Here is a 24,286-nt window from a genome sequence, read left to right as displayed (position 1 = left end):
CACCAAGCCCACCTGCGTCCCGCACCCCTACATGCACGGGCCATGTACGTACGTACGGTGCACGTCCCAGGACACCTCGGTCGGTTCCAATTGGCAAGCACGTCCTCGATCGCGTACTGGCTCGTCTTTGCGAAAAGCACATCCACTAAACAAGCTTATCATGTTCGGTCATGCCCTCCCAAAGCTTCGTGTTTGCGCTTTCTGGCACAAGTGGCAGCAAAAGGGAACATATTTGTTCCTTCTCGGGCACGTCCTTCCGTACCGCGGCATGTACGTAGAGGATGAAATTCGTACACCGTCCGTCACCCGCGAAAGCCCAAAGCGGCGCGGGACCTTGGCTCTGTTTGGATCCATAGGTTAGAGTTAGTTTGGGTTAGATTGGACTCAACTAATTCAAAAATATTCAAACAGGAGGGTTAGTTAGGTTAGATTCATCTAAACCATCCAAAAAATCTAACCCATCCAAGTAGTGCTTATTTGGGTTAGTTCTTCTCGGGATCATTAAAAAACACTTTCTTTTGTTGTCGCCGCAGCAGATCCCTCCCCACTTCCTCGAAGCTTCTCTTCCTCTCCCTCCCTCCCTCTCGCACCGTCCGTGAAGGCGCCTAACCGTATCCGCGCTCCATCTAACTCTATCATGCAAATACCTTTTTGGCTAGAGTTAATTTAGGATTAGTTCAGAGTTAGAATTTAACTCTAACCTCTAACAGAGTTAGAATATTCAAACAGGCCCTGGGTGGCTCCCCGGTGGCCGGTGTGCAAGCCCACCTCATAGCTACAGCTGGCAACTGTTCGCTATTAAATCGATCGATGAATCCCACGTGTGTTTGTGTGAGTATATCCCAGACGTGTATCATCTTTCACGGTCGACTACGAGAGCTAGCTACCGACAATAACACATGTCCTCTCTCCTCTGTGAATGTTTTTGTTTTCTGGTTTTATTTATGTTTCGTTTGCGCGTTTCAGGGAAGATTCCACCACAAGCACAATGCCCAAAACGATGTATCGGTCACGGACGAGGAATCAGATCGAGCGCAGCTGCACGCCGCTTAGTAGCCAAGGTGCATGGAAGCAAGCACACTGCCCTACGGCCTACAGTACGCCGTTGAAAATGGTAGTGATCGATGCATCGACTTGTACAAACCCTCTGGGCCTGCCACCGTTAATCCATTGCTCGATGGTGGCAGGGAGTCCACGCGTGACCCGTACAGTACAGTCCGGAATCACGGTCACGGGATCTCCCACGAATTTATTTATATATTTTCCGCATGATCGTGCCGACAGATATGAGTATTTCCGTCCGGCTCTTCGTGGTTGTTTGGATACAGAGAATTAGACGTGGAATTTTGGAAAACTGGTTTTTAGAGGATTTTTAGGAAAACCAATTTTTGTTAGTTTTTCTGTTACGACGAGTCTAAACAAATCCTTGTTTGGGTGGAAAAAGGGCAAAACACGATCACGCAGTTGCCGTCCGCTCATCCCAGAGGCCATGGCTCTTCGCTCACAGCCTTCCTATGCATGTTTCTCTCGTCCTCTTCCTTGCATGCTGCATGGCACACATGTATGGCTCTCCTGCTAGCTAGCTTAGGCTGGTCATAGTGGGAAGTAACTTAGACTAGTAACATACATATGTTACTAGTCTATGTTACTACCTTCATAGTGGGTAGTGTCATAGGTGTGGTAACATAGTTGCCTTTATTTATTACTTTGTAGACTCATTATGCATTGGGAACCGCTATGTGATGGTAACATATTATGTTACTCTATTTGCCTCTCTCCTCATTAACTACTTGCCACATCATTATTTTTGCTTATGTGGCATCTATGTTACTACCTATGTTACTCCTACTATGACCAGCCTTATGATGTGCACGCGGCAGGTCGACGTAGCAGTGGCAGCGATGCCTGTCCATGGGCGGGTGCACGCCGGTATGAAGCAGGACGCTGTCAACGGTGCTGTCGGCCGCGCCCGAGCTGAGAATGGCGGAGATAACATGGCGAGCCGGACAAGCCGTTGCCGGCCGACGTTGTCTCGGCAGAGGACGAACATCGCGGAGTTCGACACCGCCGGTGTTACGGTGCCGGTGCTGGACGGCGGCGGCGACGATCGCCGGAGCTACCAGCAAGGATGACATTTGGACGCAAAAGTAGACGGCAAAGAATTAATGAATACGTAGACGATGAAGCTGAACCCGCCGACGCATCCAAATAGCTAAATAGACCGTGCGGGATACTAGTCAACGCGGCGGTAGAGAACGCGTTTGTAGAAAAACGACTAATAGTCGTTTTTCTATAAACTGGCTTTTTGAGATTTTATAAAACTCAGTATTACTTATCCACGGATTAGTTAGATATCCCAAACAAGTTTTTAGGTGGTTGTAACAGAAATCACGTTTTTAGAGAGCTGGTTCTCTGCAAACTCTTCATCCAAACAATCTCTTCATGTTCATGTCAGCCCGACTTTGCTACTGGCCACCTTTCCACACAACTTGTCAAGCGCGAGCACACTTTTGTCTTTTGACGCATGCATGCATGCCTACAATAGCTAAACTAACAAGGTTATCAACTTTGTTCGTGCTTCCATTCCGTACCACGGCATGTACCTGGCTGTTCTAGTGTCCTCGCCGTGAAAGAAACGCGCGGCCTTCGCGAAGCTATACATGTTCGCCGTCACAGAATAACGGAAAGCAACCCATTACGTCCGTCTCTTTTGAGCTTCCGCAGAGAAAAATGAAATGAAATGCTCAAGTGCGCATCTTCTTTCCGAGCGGTGAAAGTCACGTCGACGTCAGGAAGATCGATCCATGGATCCGTGCGTTGGAGCAGTCGGTCCGGGCTAGATTTTTCACCGTCGTGTGGCCGAGCAGTAGCCCCTGTCGTGCTATGAAACTGTCGGCTGTAGCAGCTAGCTAGCACCCACTCTCAGAAACTTATGTCGATCATGTCCATTTGCACCGGAAAGTTGGATAAACTAGAGCCATCAGGGAGGCGGGGGAGAGGGGTGAAACGGCTTCAAGCGATGCAGCATGATGCGTGACCTTAATTAATGGAGAAGGACACGATCAACACGTCGCAGGTGAGGTGGGCCGCTGCCGGTGTCGGTGCCCCCACACCGGCTGGCCGTGCCGCGTCCGTAGTCCGGCACGTACGGCGTACGGAAGGAGGGCCCGACCCAGTCACCGATCGAGCAAAGGCTAGCTGGAGAGTGGACAGTGATAGGTTCGTGAACCCTATATCCTTGAACGTGTGTGTGAAAAAACCGTGAAAGATTTGAGTGGCCCATTCAGGGGCATGAACTCCCTCATCTATCTCATGGTTTGACATGGAGGAGAGGACTCAGCGCGATACTACTCTCTATAGTTTTCTCAAAAGAAGATGGATTAGCCAGTGTTGAAATACGTTTCCCAAATGCCAACAACAGCTCAAACCATCGGTGGTCGTGAGTTTGTCTCACTCCCAACAGCTACTCTAGTTGATTAAGCTCATTGGGACCTGACAACTGACAAGTCGTGCCATGTCGATTATCGATTAAGTTCATCTCTACTGTGATCGAGTTGATTAAGTTGATTAAGTTGATGGTACCATGGACCAATCAATCAATGACTTGAGATCGGGTGCTCCATCTAAGTCGATGGTGCTATCTATGTGTATCCTCCCAGTCCCCGACATGGTGGCCCATGCATGTTACTACTACCCACCCACCGGAAGCGTCTCATGCATGCATCTACTACGTATTTGTCACAGTTACCTGCCAGCCGACGCCATATTGTTTCACTTGCACTCGTAACACGTATGGTGCTTTCCTGCATGGATGTCTAGCTGGAGCATATACAGAGCATCACGGGCATGTACGCCGCAGTTACTGCGTGCCGCGTGTGCAGCACCAATACTCGTCGACCGACCGAGCTGTCCTTTTTTCTTTTGCACCGCCCAGACCAGAAGAGTGACCAAGAAAGGGATGCAAGACAAGCACGCACAGTGGTCTATCCACACAATCAGCGAGCAGTCACGAAACCCACCCACCTACGTCCCGCACCGCGCCGTACAGTCCGGAATCACGGGCGGTGTACCGTGCACGTCCCGTCTGCTGGCGCCGCACAATTTCCTGTGGCCTTTTGCGTCCTGTCACTCGCACGATCGACCGACCAGCTGCTCGTCATCTTGCACCGAGAATTCTAGTGAGATGCTCCTGCTTTTGACTCCACCTCCATGCCCTCTTTTGCTTTGCCAAAATAAAATCCACTAAACTTACAAGACAGGTTTATCGTGTTCGTTTTTACGCCATCTCAAAGCTGCTTCTAGTAGCGCCACTAAACTTACTAGGCACCTTTATTCTTTCTTTGGCGCGTCCCTTCCGTACCACGGCATGCACCAAGCAGGTATTCGCACTCGATCCGTCTGCCGCCCGCGAGAGCGACGCGCGACTTTCAAGGCTCCCCGCCGGCCGGCGTGCCCCTGGTTCGTGCCTCGGTCGGCATCGCCGAGGACGGACGGATGAGTTGAACTAGACTACTGGGCCAACGCAGATATGCAGATCAGCCACGTACTACAGTAGTACGATCACACAGGTCCGTCGTGCTCATTACCTGACCGGCTAACTTTTTTGGGGTCAACTAGTTTGTTTATCCTTGAAGGGTTTCATGGATCGAGTCATAGCCGGTAATTGGGCGACCCATTTTCTCCGCGGCCGTCCGTTTGAATCGGCGCAGACAAAAAAGCCGGCCCAACGCGCCAACCTGAATGAATGCGCGGCCGTTTTCGTCCGCCTGCCGACCCATTTTCGGTCCGTTTTTGAGCCTGATTTGCGTCGGCGCGGATACAAGACGGACGCGCGCGCGCTCGCCCTCTTTTTTCACCGGGCCCGCTGGTCGGTGGCACATTGGATTCATACCCTCGCCCGCCTGCTACGCCGCCGGCCATTTTTTTTCAGATAAAAATGGATACATAGATAGTTCTAGCGTACACAGATAAAAGAAAAGACCACTACTCATCACTTTCTGACTCCCACTCGATAATGTCCTCCTCCGACGTCTGAATGTAGGCGTCAACATACGCCTCGTCTTCAAAATCCCAAACCGCCATTTCTCGTAGCTTCAGTTTCAATTGAGCTGCCTACTTCCGCGAACGCTTGTTCTCCCGATAGACGGCTCGCTCCCTCCTTCTCTCGTTCCTCTCCAACCTTCTTTGCTTGTAGAACTGGCGCTCGTCGACGATGTCCTATGGGAAGCCTCCGCGCCACACTACCAAGGCTTCCACGTCCTTCTCCGTGATGGCGAGGCGACGCTGCCGCCTCCGGTGGACACGACGATCCTCGTGGGTGAAAAGCCGCGGGAGAGGCGTCAGATCCTGCGCCCGCAAGCTCGACACGTTGGAAAAATTCATATCCCGACGAGGCCTCAGGAGGCGCCACGCCGTCGCGTCGTGCGCGCGGGCCGCCTCCTCTGCGGCGTCGAAGGTGACGAGGATGAGACGTTTCTCGCGAAACCATATCTCGGAGTAGAAGGCGCTGGAGCGGCGCTCGCGGACTCCGCGAAAATCCGAAGCGCCCAGGCGGCGGATCGACATGGTGACGCAAAGACGGCGAGAGTGGGCGGCGGACAGAGTGTGAAGAGAGCGCCTTCTTTATAACGAGCGCCGGCCGCGGCGCGCGCGCGAACCTTTCCCTCACGCTGGAGCGCCAAAACCAACGCGCTCTAGGCCGCTTTCCCGCGCGCTGGTGCGCCAAAACCAGGACGACGGCACGATCTAAAACGCGCGCAGTCATGAAATGGATCGGTCTGTTGGGCGCACTGCCAATCCAAAACAAAAAAAGGACGGACGGCGGCCGGACGACCGACTCAAACGGACAAAAACACCGTTTGTTTGGGTCGGTCCGTTGGAGTTGCTCTAACTGTCTTCTGCAGGACCGATGAATGGACGCCGTGTGTACGTGTTTGTTGGAACATCCGGGGGCTGTTTCAGTGTTTGCCATCGACGATAACACGCGCTTCAACGAAGAAGAGATTCCCGGCTTCCCGTCGCGCGATGTCCAAATAAATCGATCAGTGGGTCACGGACGAGGAATCAGACCGTGCGCAGGTGCAGCAGCACGCCGACGCCAACGCCGCTTAAGCAAAGAAAGTGCACGGAGGCATGCAAGCGCACTGCCCGACGTACGCCGTTGCTCAGGCATCGGCTTCTGTAAACAAGCCTTCTCTGCCTGCCACCGGTTAGCTCCAGGCACACCGTTAATCTCGTTGGAGGCAAACGTGGGACTCGTACCGTGCAGTCCGGGATCACGGGCTCCAGGCCGGAACAATCACCATCGTTTCCCCACGAATTTATTACATGCGGTATTTTTTTTGAGGGGTACCTGCACTATTTTTCTAAGCAGGCATGGGTGAGGAGGATGACGGTGCAGACATATATTTTCCTCCGGCTTTTCACGCCCCCGTCAGCCCAACTTTGCTCTTTCGCTACTTTCTCACACAACTTGATGATGATGATTAGATAAACTGAACAGAGGGAGGCCATCTTGTCGATTCGTGCTTCCCTTCCGTACCGCGGCGTGTACCTGACTGCCACCTCTCGCCGCCCGCCGCCTTCCAAGCTTCTCTTCTCTTCTCTCAAAAAGAAAAGAGAAGCTAAGAGTACAAGCATGCCTCACGTAATTTTCCTGCTCTCGCACCGCTCAAATGCAGCGTGGTCAAAACCTGGCCGGGCACGTATTGATTTCCAGAAGATCGATCCGCGGATTCGTGCAGGGTCAACAGCGCAACGTGACGGCTAGTTTTGGACAGGAACGCAGCGACCAATCGTGTACCTACGTACGTATAGGACAGCGGCACTGCCTCTACTACTTCTACAAAGCGCGTAGAAAAGGGAGAAAACAAGGCCGAACCGATGATGACTCGCGTGCTCGTGCGTCAATCCTCTCTTCTTGGCTGATCCTGACCAGATTTGGTTCTTGCTTCCTTTGACATCCATAGCTTGTTACTTAGCACTCCGTGTAAAAAACACCCCCTATACATTAATTAAACAATAAAACAATTACAGATGATTGTAAAACTGTTACCACTTGATTAATGAATGTTTCCCCCCCGCAAAAAAGATTGAACAAGAAAATCTGTGCATAGTTCCGGGGTTATCAAGTTATCAACTATACTAATTACCGTAGAACAATTGTTCTACGGTATCGGGGTTAAAAAAAGTATCAACTACTCCAGACGGTTCACAAATATAAGATGTTCTACTTATTACTTTTCTAAATTGGATGCATATAGAAACATTTTAGTGTGTCTGTTTGCTCGTTTTCATCCGTATGTGATCCATATTGAAATATCCAAAACATATATTTATGAACACGGGAGTAGTGCAGTCCCACATAGTGTGTGAACTCTACTTATTTTGCTGGAAGTTGCAAGCCAACACTTATACAGAATCTCAGCCACAATACCTTTTTCCAAAGAAGCACAACTGTACACTTTGTAACAATTGTTTAGGGGATTTTGTAACATTTTGTAAGACCCAACTATCACACTCTGTCCAATTTGAGACGGACAGGCTAGGAAAAAACGGAGACGGAGGGACCAAAGAATGTTATCAGCTGGTCTTGGGCTTCTGTTAACTTTACATCGGCCTTCCATTTTCTATGTGGGCCACACTAATATCTAGTTTTTTTTTCTTTTTTGGAAATGGGACTCTCCGGCCTCTGCATCAAAACGATGCATACGGTCATACCTTATTAAATAAACAAATAGTTCGACAAAGGTCTTAACGCCACAAAAAGGTAAAGAAAAGCTCACACATAGCCTAAAACAAGTGATCAAAAGCGCCACAACGCATAAACAAGGAAAGGAAACTAATTGTCTATCTTATTACATGACCGTCATCCAAACCGGTTGAATATATCCCGTACTACCATCTCCCATCGGATAGATCCAGTAACCAAACGCTCTCTGGCCTCCGTCGGAGTGAGTAGCGACCACATACGGATCAACGCAGTGGCTACCTCTCTTTTTTCCATTTGATTTCTCATTGTAGCCTCTCTGGAATGTTTACATTTGGGGGTCTCTGAACATGGGAGCCTAGGGAAGCAGTTCCCGGAAGGTTCGAAATACCAGTTCATGAAACCTTCTACCGATTTAAGAATGTTTCCAAGTGTTTTTTTTCTTTCACTGTGTTTTTCTTTATGGATTTCATCAGATTTTTAGCTTTTTTATTTTGTGTATTTTTTAAGTACATGTGACTTATTTGGATACACTTCGTACATTTAATGTATACACACTATATTTTTCTGATACACGTTGAACATTTTTTAGATACATGATGAACATTTTTTTAAGAGAAAAGTATACTTTTCATCCCTTAACTTTTGGCAAAGTCTAAATTTGGTCCCTCAATTACGAAACCGGATAACTTGCACCCCTAACTTTTGAAACCGGATAAGTTTTGTCCTTCAAGCAGTATCCATGCTGACTCAACGTGGTTTTTACCATGACACGTGGCAAAGCTTTTAGATACAAAGAAAAGAAAACGAAAACACACGCAGCGGTCATGTGAACTCCATTGAGACAAAACATCGAACATGTGTTGTGCATGCGCTCGCATGGCCATGCTGGCATGCTGCTCTCCCAAACATCACCCATCTGGGTCTCCTCCCACGCCTCTGGCTTCCCTACACGCATCGGCGTGGCCAGTAGGGCCGAGGACCGTTCGGCACAGCGAGCTTGGACAAGGGACGGATGCGGTGGCGACGGCCAGCAGGGCCAACGATGTCTCGGCACGGCGAGCTTGGTCATGGCGCGGATGGGATGTCGACGAGCAACTTCGCAGCAACGCGGGGCAGACGACACACGACAGTGGTGCTGCAGCTCGAGCGCTGGCTCGCAGTGGCGCATGCAGCCGACGGACGGTGGCCGGCAAGCCGAGGCGTGGCAGTACAAGCATGGCCATGAGCTCCCGCTCCAGCAACATGTGTTGCCGCCGTCGTCCTCACGCAGGCGAGCTCTGCACGGTTCAAATGTGTTTGTATCGCCGAAGGCTTCCACACCCACGTCCTCCTCATGCTGCTCCACGCACTCCAACTGCTGACGAAATGCTGAGCTGAGTTAGAACAAGAAGGAAGAAGACCCATCGGGGATTGCACAGACCCGGTCAAAACCACGCCATGTCATCCCAAAACCACTTGCAATCGGGAGAGGGACTTGGTTTGTCCGGTTTTAAGAGTTGGGGTTGCAAATTGTCCGGTTTTATAGTTAAGGGACTAAATTTAGACTTCGCCAAGAGTTGAGAGACGAAAAATATACTTTTCTCTTTTTTTAATAGTGTTTCAACAATTTTTAATAAAATTTTAACTATTTTTCAAATACATGTTCAACACTTTCGAATACATGAGTGAAAAAATCGTGATGAAGATTTTTTTAAATCGCCGCGGAACATTTTTTTATACATGACAAACATTATTTAAATACATGATGATCAATTTTTAAAAAGTACATGTTTCAACATTTTTATGAATACATGTTGATCAATTTTACACCTTGATTTTTTTTCTAAAAGTTACACAAACATAATTTTTTACATTAATAGACATTTTCTAAAAATGCAGCAACATATGTTTGAAGTGCGTGAACTTTTTTTAAATGTCATAACGTTTTTGAATGGTACCAAATAATTTTTTGAAATTATGGAAACCCTTTCACAATTTTTTAATGTCACAAACATTTCTTGAAACGTGAACATTTTGAAATGTCACGAACATTTTTTAGAATAGTATGATTGTTTAAAAAAATGCACGGTCGAAAACATTACATTGCGTCAACATTTACATATGCGTGGTGAACTTTTTCTTAAAACATTTAAGCAAATTATTTATGAAACGTGTTCTTTTGATTACAATGCGTTAACATTTTGATAAATTGAGATGAATAACTAAAAATTAAAAAATTTATTGTAGAATTGTTGCAATATTTTGTCTACAATTCTACAATTTTGAAAGGTGGGGCGGCAAAAGGCTAATTTTTTCCATCTAAGCCCTCTCATAAAAATTCTTCATTACTTCATTCAAACATAGGGGGGGGGGGGCATTGGCCCCCTCGGCTAAATATCTTTGGCCTCTGCTAGTATGTTTGTTTGTTGTATTGATGGTGTAAACATTTTTTTATATAAATTGGACCACCCCGACCTGAAATCCTGGCAATGCCTGAGTTGGAAAAGATGGATGAGGCCCATGCATCGTGATCGTTCGTTCATCCACACCCCCGGCTCTAGCCCACGTCATTAGCAAAAATTTGTACTTTTGCTCAATTTTAAGGACATATTGGTTCTTTGTTTGCATGGCGGTGTGAAAAATATCTTCCTTTGTAATCACCAATGGTTTGAACGATATTATGATTACAGATGCTTCCACTACACTGATGTGTTGAGATTGAGATAACTAATCATCTACTACATGAAGCAGGGCCGTCTCTAGAAATTCGGCCCTGGGCGAAATCCAAAATGTGGGCCAAAATTCCGAACAATTCACATAATAGAACAACTAATATGTGTAAAGTATACACTCACTTTATTATATAATTTCAAGTTCATTATATTTGTACCTCACCAAATTATATATTTAGGCATATTTCAAGTACTAATGCTAAAAAAGGTAAAGGGAAAGCAAAGCAGTAAACTAGCCACATCAAATTTTTGAATTTCAGGTTGGGAGTGTCTCCCCAAATACCTATTGAGGGCATTCGTTAGATATTGGGCCTCGACTTCCAGTCTTTCTTTTGTCTTACGCTTTGCAAGACCCGAATCATGCGTCCTAATTCTAGTAGACCTGATGAAGATTCAGTAACAAAACCTAACAAATTGTAAGTCATCATTAATCAAACGGAATCTAATTCGTTTCAAATAGTAACGCTCGCTATATGACTAGATCATTCAAATACAGAGAAAATAAATTGAAAAGGCAAACTTGCTCTTGGAGATTAAAACAGTCTGTAGTTTGGCGTTTGTGAAAGAGAAGAAACTATACTGCACAGGTTTTGGTCCTGTCCGTTTGTTGCACACTGTTGGGCATTGATCAATGAGGACTAAGGAGAGAGAGGAGACGACGTGTTCACTCCACGAAATTTCGTCTCGTCACAAGAATCGCTCAAGAGGTGGTTACTAGACTGGTTTGGTTCGGCTTGCGAGGCTGACAAGAGTGTCATGATTATGATGTTATATCACATGTGGCTTGCAAGGAATGCTACAAGAGATGGAAAGGCTGTTGAGGATGCTCGTTCTTTGGTCGAACGTGTCTAGAGACTGCTGGAGGATTGGGCTAATGCACACGCACCACCGGTCAATACACAGGGAGGGAAGCCCACGGAGTCTTGGCAGACCACGTGTCCAAGGATGGCTCAAGGTGAACATCGACGGGGAGACGACGAAGGTCGATGGATCTGGGGGCGGAGGAGCGGTCGTGCGCGATCATCATGGTGTGTTCATTGGAGGAACATGCCATTTTTTTCCTTCCATTGTCGGTCCGGAGCACCCGGAGCTATTGGCTTGTCGGAGAGGCATCCACCTTGCTTTAGAGTTTGGAGCACGCAGGGTCATCGGGGAGTCTGACTTCCGGGGACGATAGATGCTTTGAAGAATAATGAGCTGGACAGATCACGGCACAACCCTCTCGTTGAGGAGATCAAAGAGCTACTCGGCATGTGCTGGATGAGTTTAATGTGTGTTGGGCTAGACGCTCTGGATGAGTTTACATGAAGCAGGGCCGTCTCTAGAAATTCGGCCCTGGGCGAAATCCAAAATGTGGGCCAAAATTCCGAACAATTCACATAATAGAACAACTAATATGTGTAAAGTATACACTCACTTTATTATATAATTTCAAGTTCATTATATTTGTACCTCACCAAATTATATATTGCGGCTGAATTGGCCGCGGACTAGTTAATAAAAGGTAGCACCTTTTTCCCTAAAGAGAAATACTTGTCGATCGACCGAGTTGTGTTTCCTTTTGCACCGCCCAGAAGAGTGGCCAAGAAATGGAAGCAAGACAAGCGCGATGGTCTATCCATACAATCAGCAAACAGTCACCAAGCCCACGACGGCCCTTCACCGCACGGCCCGGTATCATGGGCCGTGTACGTACGTACGGTGCACGCCCCTCAATTCCCTCCCGCCTTTCACCGTCGGCCGAATTCCCGGTTTGCTTCTGTCTCTCGGACGATCGACCGCCCGCTCACCATCGTCCACCGAGAATTGGTAGCAAGGTGCTCCTACTTTTGACTCCAGCTGCCTGCCTGCCCTCTTTGCTTTGCCGAAAGAAGATCCACTAAACGAGCTTATCATTTTGGTTTATGCCACCCCAAAGCTGCTTCCAGCACTCATTTCAAGTGGTAGTGGTAGCAAAAGGAAACACCATCTTTACTCTTTCTTTGGCGCGTCCCTTCCTACCACGGCATGTACTACCAAGCAAGTATTCGCAGCCCGTCCGTCCCCCGCCAGAGCGACGTGCGACTTCCGAGGCTCCCGGCGGCCGGCGTGCTCGCGGTTCGTGGCGCAGTCGCCATCGCCTTTTGAGAGAAAAGGAGGAGAATATTGGAACGGTGAAGCTGGCTAGCTAGCGCAGCGCAGATCAACCTACTACAGTACTACGATCTTGAGTTGATACGACCGACCGGTCGCTTCCGTTGATATGATCTGTCGCGAACGGCTGATTTCACGCGACTAGTAATAGTACGTACGCCGTTAGTAGTGCATCGACCTCTGTAAACAAACCCTCTCGACTTGTCACCCGTAAGCTCTAACAAACCGTTAAGGCCTCATTTGGTTTGTAGGAATTTCATAGTATTTCTATAAAATAGAATTTGTAAAAGAATTTTTTTTAAAAGCCCTTTGGTTTGTTGGAATGGATTCCTATTTTTATATAGGATAGAAATCAATTCTTTAAATTTTAAAGGAAAAAATATTAGCTAAGACTCAATGAAAAAATTCAAATCCTATGCATCAAATGACATCTATTTCTCTATAGAAATAGAGATGCATATCATCTCATTTTCTATGATTTTTCTATTCCTATAAGATTCCTATCCTATGAACTAAAGGAGGCCTAAGAGCATCTCCAACCGTTGGCCCCTCAGGATGTGCTAAAAATCGTCCCCTGGGGACGCACCGGCGCAAACCGCATGCTGGGAGCGTGATGCTCCCCAGTCACGGCACCCACGTTTTTTTTAAACTAAAATCCGGCACAAACAAGAAGCAAATTCAACCAAACTTCGACGAGTTTATATATATTTAGAATATTTTACAAAAGAAGAAAAGAAACGCTACTAGGCCCGCCGTCGCCCTCGCTGTTCCTCGCCGCCCGCCGCCCTTGAAGCTTTACATGCCGAGGAGCCTGTAGAACTACATGTAGTCGCCGCCGCCGCCGCCGCCGCCGTCGTCGTCGTCGCCTCCTCCGCGGCCGCCGTCCCTGTTGCACCCCTCCCCTGGTTGGCGCGGAGGGTTGGACGGTCCGGGGGCGTCCTCGTCGTCGCCACTGTCGAGGACCACCACACCGTTCTCGTCCTTGCGCCCACGCTTGCGGGCGGCTATCTTCTCCAGGGCTCGGCGTTGCCGGACCATCTCGTCGTGGAGGTAGTCGTCCCGCGCCCACTTTAGGGCGGCCTCGTCAGAGAGGCCGCGCTGGGCAATGGCCTCGTACTCCACGGGGAGGTCGGGCTCCACCTTCGGCCTGATGAGGACGAGGCGGCCAGAGGTGGGGGAGGAGTCGGCGATGCCGACGCCGGAGCTGCGGGTGCGCGGGCTGACCGGCGTGTCCTGGGGCTTCGGCTTGACGGGGCGAAGGCAGGGAGAGCCGGACGAGCGGCCGGACGAGGAGGTGGACGCCCCCGGATCCATGCGCCTCGGCGTCCATGAGCTCCCACGTCGGCGGGAGAAGGACGAGGGAGCGGGGTACTCTAGCCTGGGCGTGTTGCCGCCCTCGATGTACTCGAGGACGACCTCCAGCGTGCGGCCGGGCACGCCCCACCATCGGCGGCGGCCTTCGGAGTTGAGCCTTCCGGAGGGCACGACGCCGTTGGTGGCCTCGAACTGCTCGGCGTGGCGGCGACGGAAGTAGGGCTCCCACAGCAGGACGTACCGCGGACCTTCCCTCGGCGCCTACGGCAGATTGGCGCGGATACACGCGATCTTCCATGCCGCGCCGCCCGGATAAACGGCGGTGGCACCGGGACCCCGCCGGCGCTGATCCTCCACGCCCCGGGCACCCGCATGTCCGGCGGGACCGGGTACTCGGCCTCATAAAGGAGCCAAATTTCGTCCTCGTGAAGATGGCGGCGGCCGAAGCCGTTCGTCGCCGCGCCATCGCTTGAAAAGCGCTCGGCTATGGTTGAAATGGAAACGACGAGAAGAGAGGGAGGAAGGGGGGTGTCGAGGAACGACGACGTCGGCGGTGGAGAGTCTGTACTTCACCGGCGCGCTGGGGGCGGCTTATATAGGCGGAGGCGCTGCGCGTACGCGTGGCCGCCGTGTGTACGCGTGGCGGGCGAGGGACCCGCGTCATCCCGTCTTCACTGCGCTGCCCGTGAGGCATCAATGAAGGAGGCTGACCGGCGCGGCAGCTTTGACATTGATTCCGTCGCGGGAACCAAGGCGATGAGGACGACGAAGCGGCGAGAAGAGCCGAGTCGATGCCAAAGAGGGTCCGCCGATTTTCACGCCAAAAACGTTTGGGCCAGCCCTCCCAAGTGTCCTCAGCGTGTCAGGTTCGGTCTGGGTCCGCCGGCGTCAATTTCAACCCAAGCCGGCGAAAAAAAGCCTGTGAAAGCGCGACCCCGGCGACGAAAAAATCGCTTGAGGGCCTTATTAAGGACGTGGCTGAAGATGCTCTAATCCCTGATTCCAAGGCGGCAGCATGCGTGTGGGAGTCCACGTGGACCCGTACCGTCCATTCCGGTAAGTAAGTTTTTTTTTAAGGGATTGGAAGCTAACCAAGTGAAACAGTCAAGCGCAGATCTGCTTCCCGATTGAAAGGCGCGTCGCCGTCGAAAAGGAAACAAGGACTACAAGCATTACCCGCAAAAAAAAAACGACTACAAGCATGCATCATTTTTGTACACCTCCTTTTTTTTATATGTTTTTGTACACCTCCTTTAGCACCGTTTAAAATGCAGCATAGTCAAAACAGGGCCGGGCACGTGTTGCTTTCAAGAAGATCGGCCCATAGATCCGCTCGGTGGCCTACGCGGGCCGGGCTTCAATTTCCATGGTCCTTCGAGAGCCTAACTTGCTGATCCACCTCGCAAAAAAAAAAAAACTTGCTAATCCAGCGTAGCTGCAGCTGCACTCGTGCAGGTCTGCGGGGTCTCCAGCAGCAACAGCGTAATGTGACGGCTAGTTTTGGACAAGAAGGCAACGGCCAATCGTGTACGTATGGTGGCACCGTCTTCTACAAAGCGCGTGGAAAAGGGAGAAACCAGCCCGAACCGAAGTGCGTGCCCTCCTGTCTGTCCCGACGATGATCCGCGTGCTTGTGCGTCAATCGTCTTTTCTTGCATGATCCTGACGATATATTTTATCTTTTTTAACACAATACAAACGCAAGCGATCATGCATACACGCATATACACACCTCTATAAATGCACACGCGCACATCCTACCTTTATGAATGCTTTCGAAAGACTGAGCGGCATATCATCTTGTAATTTACGAAGTCAACGTAGGCGCCTCGTCGTTGTCGTAAGCACGAGAACTTGACCCCTGGTGGGCTGGGGATACCATTGTCCCTCTAACTATCCAACCACAGGTTGGTTCGTGATATATTTTATCGTTAGTTTCCTTGACATCCATACTCACTCGGTACTTTTAACTTGACCCCTGGTGGGCTGGGGGTATCACTGTCCCTCTAACTATCCAACCACAGGTTGGTTCGTGATATATTTTATCGTTAGTTTCCTTGATATCCATACTCACTCGGTACTTTTTATTTAATTGTTTGGATTGCTCATCACATGTGTCATGTGGTATACTCACTCGGTACTTACTACGTGGAAAAACAGCCTCTTGCATTTAAGCACAAAAAAAAAATCAAAGCATACATGCGCAAGGCATGAGACCTTTCATCGGCGTGCGGGAATCAGGTCTGTGAGCTCTACTTATTTCGCCGAAAACAAGCTATCAACAATTCACCAACAATACCATTCTTTTCTATTGAGAAACACAACAATCCGTTCTGCAGGACTCAATTATTACAGTGTTCAATTCGAGACAGAGGGACGAATGAATGTTACGAACTTCTTCTTTTTTGTGTGTGAAGTCGGAATGTTATCAGCTGGTCTCGGGCTTCTCTTAAACTTTACACCAGGCTTCCATTTTCTGTATGGGCCTCTCTTATTTTGCTTCAATTCTCATTGTAGCCCTCTAAGAAATGTTTACATTCGAGGGTTTGGCATTTTCTATTTAGTGCTGCAGGCGCTGGTTATAGCTGTTTTCGCAAACCGGCGGGAGGAAAAAAGGTGCGCTTTGGATGTGTCATGTGGTATACTCACTCGGTACTTACTTCGTGGATAAAACAGCCTCTTGCATTTAAGCAAAAAATAATAATCAAAGCATACATGCGCAGGGCATGAGACCTTTCATCGGCGTGCGGGAATCAGGTCTGTGAGCTCTACTTATTTCGCCGAAAACAAGCTATCAACAATTCACCAACAATACCATTCTTTTCTATTGAGAAACACAACAATCCGTTCTGCAGGACTCAACTATTACACTGTTCAATTCGAGACAGAGGGACGAATGAATGTTACGAACTTCTTCTTTTTTGTGTGTGAAGTCGGAATGTTATCAGCTAGTCTCGGGCTTCTCTTAAACTTTACACCAGGCTTCCATTTTCTGTATGGGCCTCTCTTATTTTGCTTCAATTCTCATTGTAGCCCTCTAAGAAATGTTTACATTCGAGGGTTTCGCATTTTCTATTTAGTGTTGCAGGCGCCGGTTATAGCTGTTTCCGCAAACCGGCGGGAGGAAAAAAGGTGCGCTTTGGATGGGAATCAATCCCGCAACCTCACGGTCGTTCACTTCATGCACTAACCACCTCACTAACTCATATTACTTGCCCAAACTACTGCTTCTTCACATTTTCTTCTGAAAACGATTCCTTTTTCCTATTTCTTTTTCCTTGTTATTCGAAATGGTTTTGTTATGCCTTTTTTTCTTTTTTCTTCTTTTTGGAACGGTTTCATATTTCTTTTGCTAATTTGAAAGAACTATTTTTCAAAATCGGTGAACTTTCTTTCACAATCGATGAACTGTTTTTCAAGATCGATGAACTATTTTCTAAATCGATGAGCTTTTTTCTAAATCGATGAACTCTTTTTCAAAATCAATGGACTCTTTTCACAATCCATGAACTTTTTTTTAAAATCGATGAACTTTTTAAAAAATCGATGAACTTTTTTTCAAAATGGATGAACTATTTTTCAAAATCGATGAACTGTATTTCAAAATTGATGAACTTTTTTTAAATTCAGCGAACTTATTTCAAAATTGATGAACCCTTTTCCAATTTGATGAGCTTTTTGTAATTTCTGTGAAATTTTTCCAAATTTTATGATTTAAAAAAATGGATGAAGGTTTCCAAATCTTTGAAATTTTTTGAATCTCGATTTTTCCTTTTTTTGGTGATATTTTTGTTTTAATTTTTCATCTTTTTCTAAAGTCAACGGTTGACCAGTCCTGGTCAACCGCGACCGTACGAACAGCCCTCGAGGCTCTCGATCGAGCGAGGGACCAGGTGGGGCGAGTTTAGCGAGCGACTGAACGTGGTCGCTACATGGGCCGGCCCACGATTCGGCGGCTGTGAGTGCCAGCTCCTTAGCTCGATCTCGCCCCTGGCGCGAGCCGCTGCATTGAATGAATGGACCGGCCTGGTGAAGCGATTCCTGGAAGGTTCTTAATTACAAAGTTTTTCCTTCCGTGTTTTCTCATTACGGTTTTTATATGATTTTTTCTTATTTTTTAAATTGCATGTCTACTTTTTAAATAAATTTTGTATATTCCTGTGTACACATTGCATATTTTTTTGATACATGTTGAGCATTTTTCCAATAAATGATGAACATTCTTTCAAATACATGTTTTATTTTTTTAATAAATGTTAAACATTTTTCAACTACACGTCAACATTTTTTAATACATGTGAACCATATTTCAGATAAACCTTGAACGTTGTTAGAAAAAATACGTGATGAACTTTTCTTTAAATTTATGTGGATAAACATTGATATAAACATATTTAATACATGTTAACATTTTTTAAATTTTAAAAACATTTTTATATTGTATAAACATTATTTTCAAACATGTGAACATTTTTCTAAATGTAATACTTTTTTTCAGTGCTAAAAAACATTTGTTTCAAAAATTACAGAAACCGTGTTTTACAGAGTATAATTTTTTAAATGCCACAAATATTTTTGAAATGTCTGAGCTATTTCTCGCTGCGGGCGAGACAACACGGAAGCAGCTATTTCTCGCTCAACGTGAGATGGAAGGATCACTCGCGTTGGTCTCCCTCGTATTTGGACCAGCCCGATTCTGTATGAATTTTGTTCGCTGGCTTTTCACGTTTCCTCTGATCGCTGGCTTTTCTTGTTCACTCGAATCGCTACAGTTATTTTTTTGGTTTATTCTTTTTCGGGTTTTTCCTTCTTTTCGTTTTTTAAGTTTTTTTTCTGTTTACCTTTTTGTTGAGTTTTTTTGGGGTTTTTTCACTTGTTTTTTTTGTTTTCTTGGGTTTTAGTTGTTTTTTGTTTTTTTCTTTGTTTCTTCACTTTTTCTAGTTTTTCTGTTTTATTTTTGCCATTTCATTGGCTTTCTTTGTTTCTTTCTCGGCTTTCCTCATCTTTTGTATTTTTCTTTGATTTTTTGTTTTCTTTCTCGTTTTTCATTGGTCTTTTTCTTTTGCATCTTTATTTATTTATTTATTTGGATTTCTTCTATTTCTTTCTTTGTTTTATTCGGTATTGTTTGTTCTCCTTTTTTTTCTTTATTGATTTTCTCTATTTTCTATTCATTTATCTTTGTATTGGACATTCTTCATTTTTATTGTTTTGCGTCATTTTCAATTTCTTTTTTGTTCAAAACATGTTAACTTTTTTCAATAAAATTTAACATTTTTCATATTCAGCTGAAACATTTCTTAAACAAATAGTTAACATTTTTTATATACACAGTTAACTTTTTTTTCAGAACTTATGTTTTCATGTCTACTTTTTTACAGACATTGTACATTATATATATTTAATACAGTTTTAATACACATTTGACTTTATTCAAATACAAGATTAACTATGTTTTTAATACATGGTCAACATTTTATATACATATTGAATTATATTTTTGAAATGCTTTGCTAATGTTTTCAAATATAACATCAACATTTTTTAATAAATGGTCAATATTTTTTGTATGCACATTTAACATTTTTAGATGCATGATTAACTTTTTTTAATACGTGCTTGGCATTTTTTTCTATACACATTTAACACTTTTCAAATGCTTGATTAAAAAATTTTAAAATACAAGATATAATTTTTTATACATTATCAACAATTTTGCATAGACATTTAACATATTCCAAATGCTAAATTCACATGAAATACTTTTTTAAACGTTTTCTAAACTATTGATTAACATTTTGCAGTTACATGATCAACTTTTTTCACCCACATTGTATACATTTTTCGGTTGCATGGTCAACATTTTTTGTATAAAACATTTAACATTTTTAAATGCAGGTTAAGCTTTTTCAAAACATTATGTAAAGTGTGTGTGTGTGTGTGTGTGTGTGTGTGTGTGTGTGTGTGTGTGTTTTAAAAAATAAATCAAAAACGAAAACAAAATTGTGAGAAACAAAAAAAATGAGGCAGTGACCTTCCGCGCTCTGGGCCAGCCTATTCGCGTGGTCATTCAGGCGAGCTCTGCCTCCGTCTCGCATGACGTGAGACATAGTCGCGCCCACGAGACAAAGCGCTGCCCATTTCTAAGGAACCACTCTGTTTTACTGCTAAACCGCTATTGTGCCTAAACCCGAGTATACAAAAGCAGCAGTGCATTGTTAAACCCAAAAGGAAAAGAATGACTTCCCCTTAAAACCTTCTCTTCCATTTACAGATTACAAAAAGGCAGAAACAATACAAAAATTGCTGCAAGAGGTCACATCAAAACGAAAAATTCGAAAGCATCATTTTTAGTTTTAAAAATTATGAAACAATACATTTCTTTTGTGAAGTTTCAGGATGGAATATGTTTTTTTAGCGCAGTACAAATGCAAGCGCTCATATATACGTGCGTACATTCACTCCTACAAATGCACGCACGTACACCCTACACCTATGAGCACTTTGGAGAGACCGAGTTGGCATATTATCTTGAGGTTGACGAAGTCATCATAGACGCCTCGTGCTCGACGAAAACGCCTCCTCACACTGAACGTGCATCGTCGAAAATTCTGAAATAATAAGTCAAAAAAAATTGAAGCACCGAAGCTTGAACCCTGGTGAGTAGCAATCTGTTGAAGTGAGGTACACACATACACAAAAAGTCAAAGTTTACAAAGTTTGGATTTTTTTTAAAAATCTGTACGCACTACATTATGAAACGGAGGGAGTATATAAAAGTTGTGTGGTTGCACTTGCAGCACGAGAAAAACCGGTACACTTTTCTGAAGGATAAGTGCTTGTAATAGTAATCGTGAAACAAAACAAATGTCCTATTGCCTTCTACTCCCTCCGTTCCGAATTATTCATCGCAGAAATGGATATATATCTAGATACATCCGTACTTGCGACAAGTAATTCGAAGAGAGTAATTGTATGTAGGTAAAGGGGTAGATTCTTATGGTTCTAATCCACCGAACAGGCCCAAAATTCTTGTAAATTCCATTGAACCAAAGAGGGCCCCAAACTGACTAAACTGCTATGACCATGCGGAAAAATCTCCCAAAAGTTCACTGGCTGGGATGAATAGCCAGTGAGGCTGAAACCTTGGGGTTCAATGCCAGAGCGACACATAGTTTATTTTCACGATATCTTTTGGTGTAGCCAAGGGAGTTTTCCAGTGAAACAACATTGGGATGACCGAACATACAATCAACTTTTCAAAATGTTGGAGCAACAATAGACCAAATTTCAGAAATCGTGAGCCAAAACGCACAGTAAACAGACACAAAATATAGTTACCGAATTTACGAGCATCAAGTCCGCCCACAGTTACGCTAATATCACAATTCGCATAAAACCACCATCAGCATCCAAAAAACAGTTCAAAAAATATCGATTCGCCGAAGCAGCAAAAGCATCTATAAGTGTTATCAACCACCTAAAGATCTATCCGCACCACAAGCACCACCAAATCGACAGCAATAGTAAACACAAGGCATATCTAGCAGACAGCAGGACGACCGTATGAGGTCTGGTGGCTTAGGCAGCCTCCTCTTCCTCCTCCTCGTCATACTCTTCCTCTTCGTCGGCTGTGGCATCCTGGTACTGCTGGTACTCAGCGACCAGATCGTTCATGTTGCTCTCGGCCTCGGTGAACTCCATCTCATCCATGCCCTCACCGGTGTACCAGTGCAAGAAAGCCTTCCTCCTGAACATGGCAGTGAACTGCTCGCTCACACGGCGGAACATCTCCTGGATGGAGGTGGAGTTGCCAACAAAGGTGGACGACATTGACAGGCCTGTGGGAGGGATGTCACACACGCTTGACTTCACATTGTTGGGTATCCACTCAACAAAGTATGACGAGTTCTTGTTCTGGACGTTCAGCATCTGCTCATCAACTTCCTTTGTGCTCATCTTCCCACGGAACATGGCAGAGGCTGTGAGGTACCGGCCGTGACGCGGGTCAGCAGCACACATCATGTTCTTTGAGTCCCACATCTGCTGGGTCAACTCAGGAACAGTGAGGGCACGGTACTGCTGAGAACCCCTCGAGGTCAGTGGTGCGAAGCCAACCATGAAGAAATGGAGGCGAGGGAACGGGATCAAGTTGACTGCGAGTTTCCGGAGGTCGGAGTTCAGCTGACCGGGGAAGCGGAGGCAGCAAGTGACACCACTCATAGTTGCAGATATAAGATGGTTCAGATCACCAACTGAAAAAGGAATGAAGCAACAGAGTGAGAAGAATGAATATACAGATGCCAGATAGAAATGAGAGTAACAATGTGTAATAGCACAAAGAATGCCAATATTCATTTCAGTCTTTTAGATCACCAGATCATACGGGCACAAGTACTACATATGAAATAGATAATTCATGTAAGTATCAAAACCATAGTGGAATACATGTGACACCCATATAACCAACAGAAAACAAGAACAAAGTTGTATAGAGATGACCGTAGATTAGTATCATGGAGTCTTGATTGGTGATAACTGTAGAGCTCTATGTTGTATTTGTAATTACTGGGACAAGATCATGGGAATTAAGCACAGAAGACTAATCACAGCACATTCAAACTTACATGTGGGTGTAGCAAGCTTCAGAGTGCGGAAGCAGATGTCATAGAGAGCCTCATTGTCAAGTACCATGCACTCATCAGCGTTCTCAACAAGTTGGTGTACAGAAAGTGTAGCATTGTAAGGTTCCACCACAGTGTCGGACACCTTTGGTGATGGAAAGACTGAGAATGTCAACATCATCCTATCTGGGTACTCCTCCCTGATCTTGGAGATGAGCAGTGTACCCATACCAGAACCAGTTCCTCCTCCCAGAGAGTGGCAGACTTGGAATCCTGTGATAGATGAGAATCATAGGTTATTTCGGTTCTCATTTCAGTGTGCACTTGAATAAATAGGCAACCCAATAACTAGAGTAGTGTTATGTTCTGTAATGTTCAGCAATCCACACACATAGAGAAAACTGGAACATAATGAGCACATCAAGCAGACTCATAAGCACAGGTGCTTGAGAAATCAACATCACGCATGCTACTCTACCGATGCTTTGATCCACACACATCACTAAGCAGGGACACTGGTGCTCGAGAAAACAGCATTAGACATGCTACTCTACTGATGCTTTGATCCACATACATCACTAAGCAGGCACACTGGTGCTCAAGAAATCAGCATCAGACATGCTGCTCTACTGATGCTATGATCCACACACATCACTAAGCAGGCACGCTGGTGCTTGAGAAATGAACATCACACATGCTACTCTACTGATGCTATGATCCACACACATCACTAAGCAGGCACACTGGTGCTTGAGAAATCAACATCACACATGCTACTCTACTGATGCTTTAATCTTCTTTGAGAATTTACTGTAATTTACTCAGCAGAGTAGTAGAGAGTGGACAGCTACTGCTTAGAAATAAACATAGAATTCGCAGATAATTATGCAACCAGAGGAATGCACTGGACCTCATACACGCAAATAACAACTTGAATGCAATGGATCTATCATACACGCCAAAGACCAACATAATGCAGCTGATCACAGCAAAGTAGCAGATATCTACCGCATCCATTCTACTATTCGATGATCTCCGTGGTTAGAACCACATAAACCATCCAAATGCACCCCCTCGTCAAGTAGAGAAGCAGAATGAACAGTCAACCCTGATCGTATGAGTACTGGAAGCCAGATCTACAGGTTCAGAACCACGCGAACAACCTCCTGCGCAAAGGGGGCAAAAGGCCAGATCTACGAGGCGAGAAGCCAGTAATCGTAATAGCATTCTAACAGATCGCTTTAACACGGAAGAAGGGCAGCAGATCTACACGCCCCAAAACCACACGAGATCCATTTCGGGAAGAAGGAAAAGGTCCAGATCCAGGCGGAGGAGGGTATACCTTGCAGGCAGTCGCAGTTCTCGGCCTCCTTGCGGACGACGTCGAGGACGGAGTCGATGAGCTCGGCGCCCTCGGTGTAGTGGCCCTTGGCCCAGTTGTTGCCGGCGCCGGACTGGCCGAAGACGAAGTTGTCGGGGCGGAAGATCTGGCCGTAGGGCCCCGAGCGGAGGGAGTCCATGGTGCCCGGCTCGAGGTCCATGAGGACGGCGCGGGGCACGAAGCGGCCGCCGCTGGCCTCGTTGTAGTAGACGTTGATGCGCTCGAGCTGGAGGTCGGAGTCGCCGGCGTACTTGCCGGTCTGGTCGATGCCGTGCTCGTCGCAGATCACCTCCCAGAACTTGGCCCCGATCTGGTTGCCGCACTGGCCGCCCTGGATGTGGAGGATCTCCCTCATGGCGGCGGCGGGGGAGGGGTAGGGTTCCGGCGAGGTTTTGGAGGGGGGAGGAGGGGG

At 46.3% G+C, this 24,286-nt stretch overlaps 1 protein-coding gene across 1 annotated transcript; it reads right to left on the bottom strand.

Annotated features, from left to right (window-relative positions):
- Positions 1–21,184: 21,184 nt before the first annotated feature.
- LOC119315850 (tubulin beta-3 chain) lies at positions 21,185–24,280 on the bottom strand. Its single transcript, XM_037590313.1, has 3 exons — positions 23,836–24,280; positions 22,497–22,766; positions 21,185–22,124 (listed from the first exon to the last, which is right to left on the bottom strand). Exons 1-3 carry the CDS (start codon positions 24,227–24,229, stop codon positions 21,451–21,453), a joined length of 1,338 nt encoding a protein of 445 aa, XP_037446210.1. The 5' UTR covers positions 24,230–24,280; the 3' UTR covers positions 21,185–21,450.
- Positions 24,281–24,286: the final 6 nt, after the last annotated feature.

Source organism: Triticum dicoccoides, chromosome 6A (assembly GCF_002162155.2).
Source record: "Triticum dicoccoides isolate Atlit2015 ecotype Zavitan chromosome 6A, WEW_v2.0, whole genome shotgun sequence".
Taxonomy (NCBI): Eukaryota; Viridiplantae; Streptophyta; class Magnoliopsida; order Poales; family Poaceae; genus Triticum; species Triticum dicoccoides.
This window is presented reverse-complemented; position numbering and strand designations above follow the sequence as displayed.

Coding starts and splice junctions, on each gene's coding strand:
- LOC119315850 (XM_037590313.1), bottom strand. CDS start 24,229: ATGAGGGAGATCCTCCACATCCAGGGCGGCCAGTGCGGCAACCAGATC. Junction 22,767..23,835: donor GAACTGCGACTGCCTGCAAG/GTATACCCTCCT, acceptor CATCTATCACAG/GATTCCAAGTCTGCCACTCT. Junction 22,125..22,496: donor GAAGCTTGCTACACCCACAT/GTAAGTTTGAAT, acceptor TTCCTTTTTCAG/TTGGTGATCTGAACCATCTT.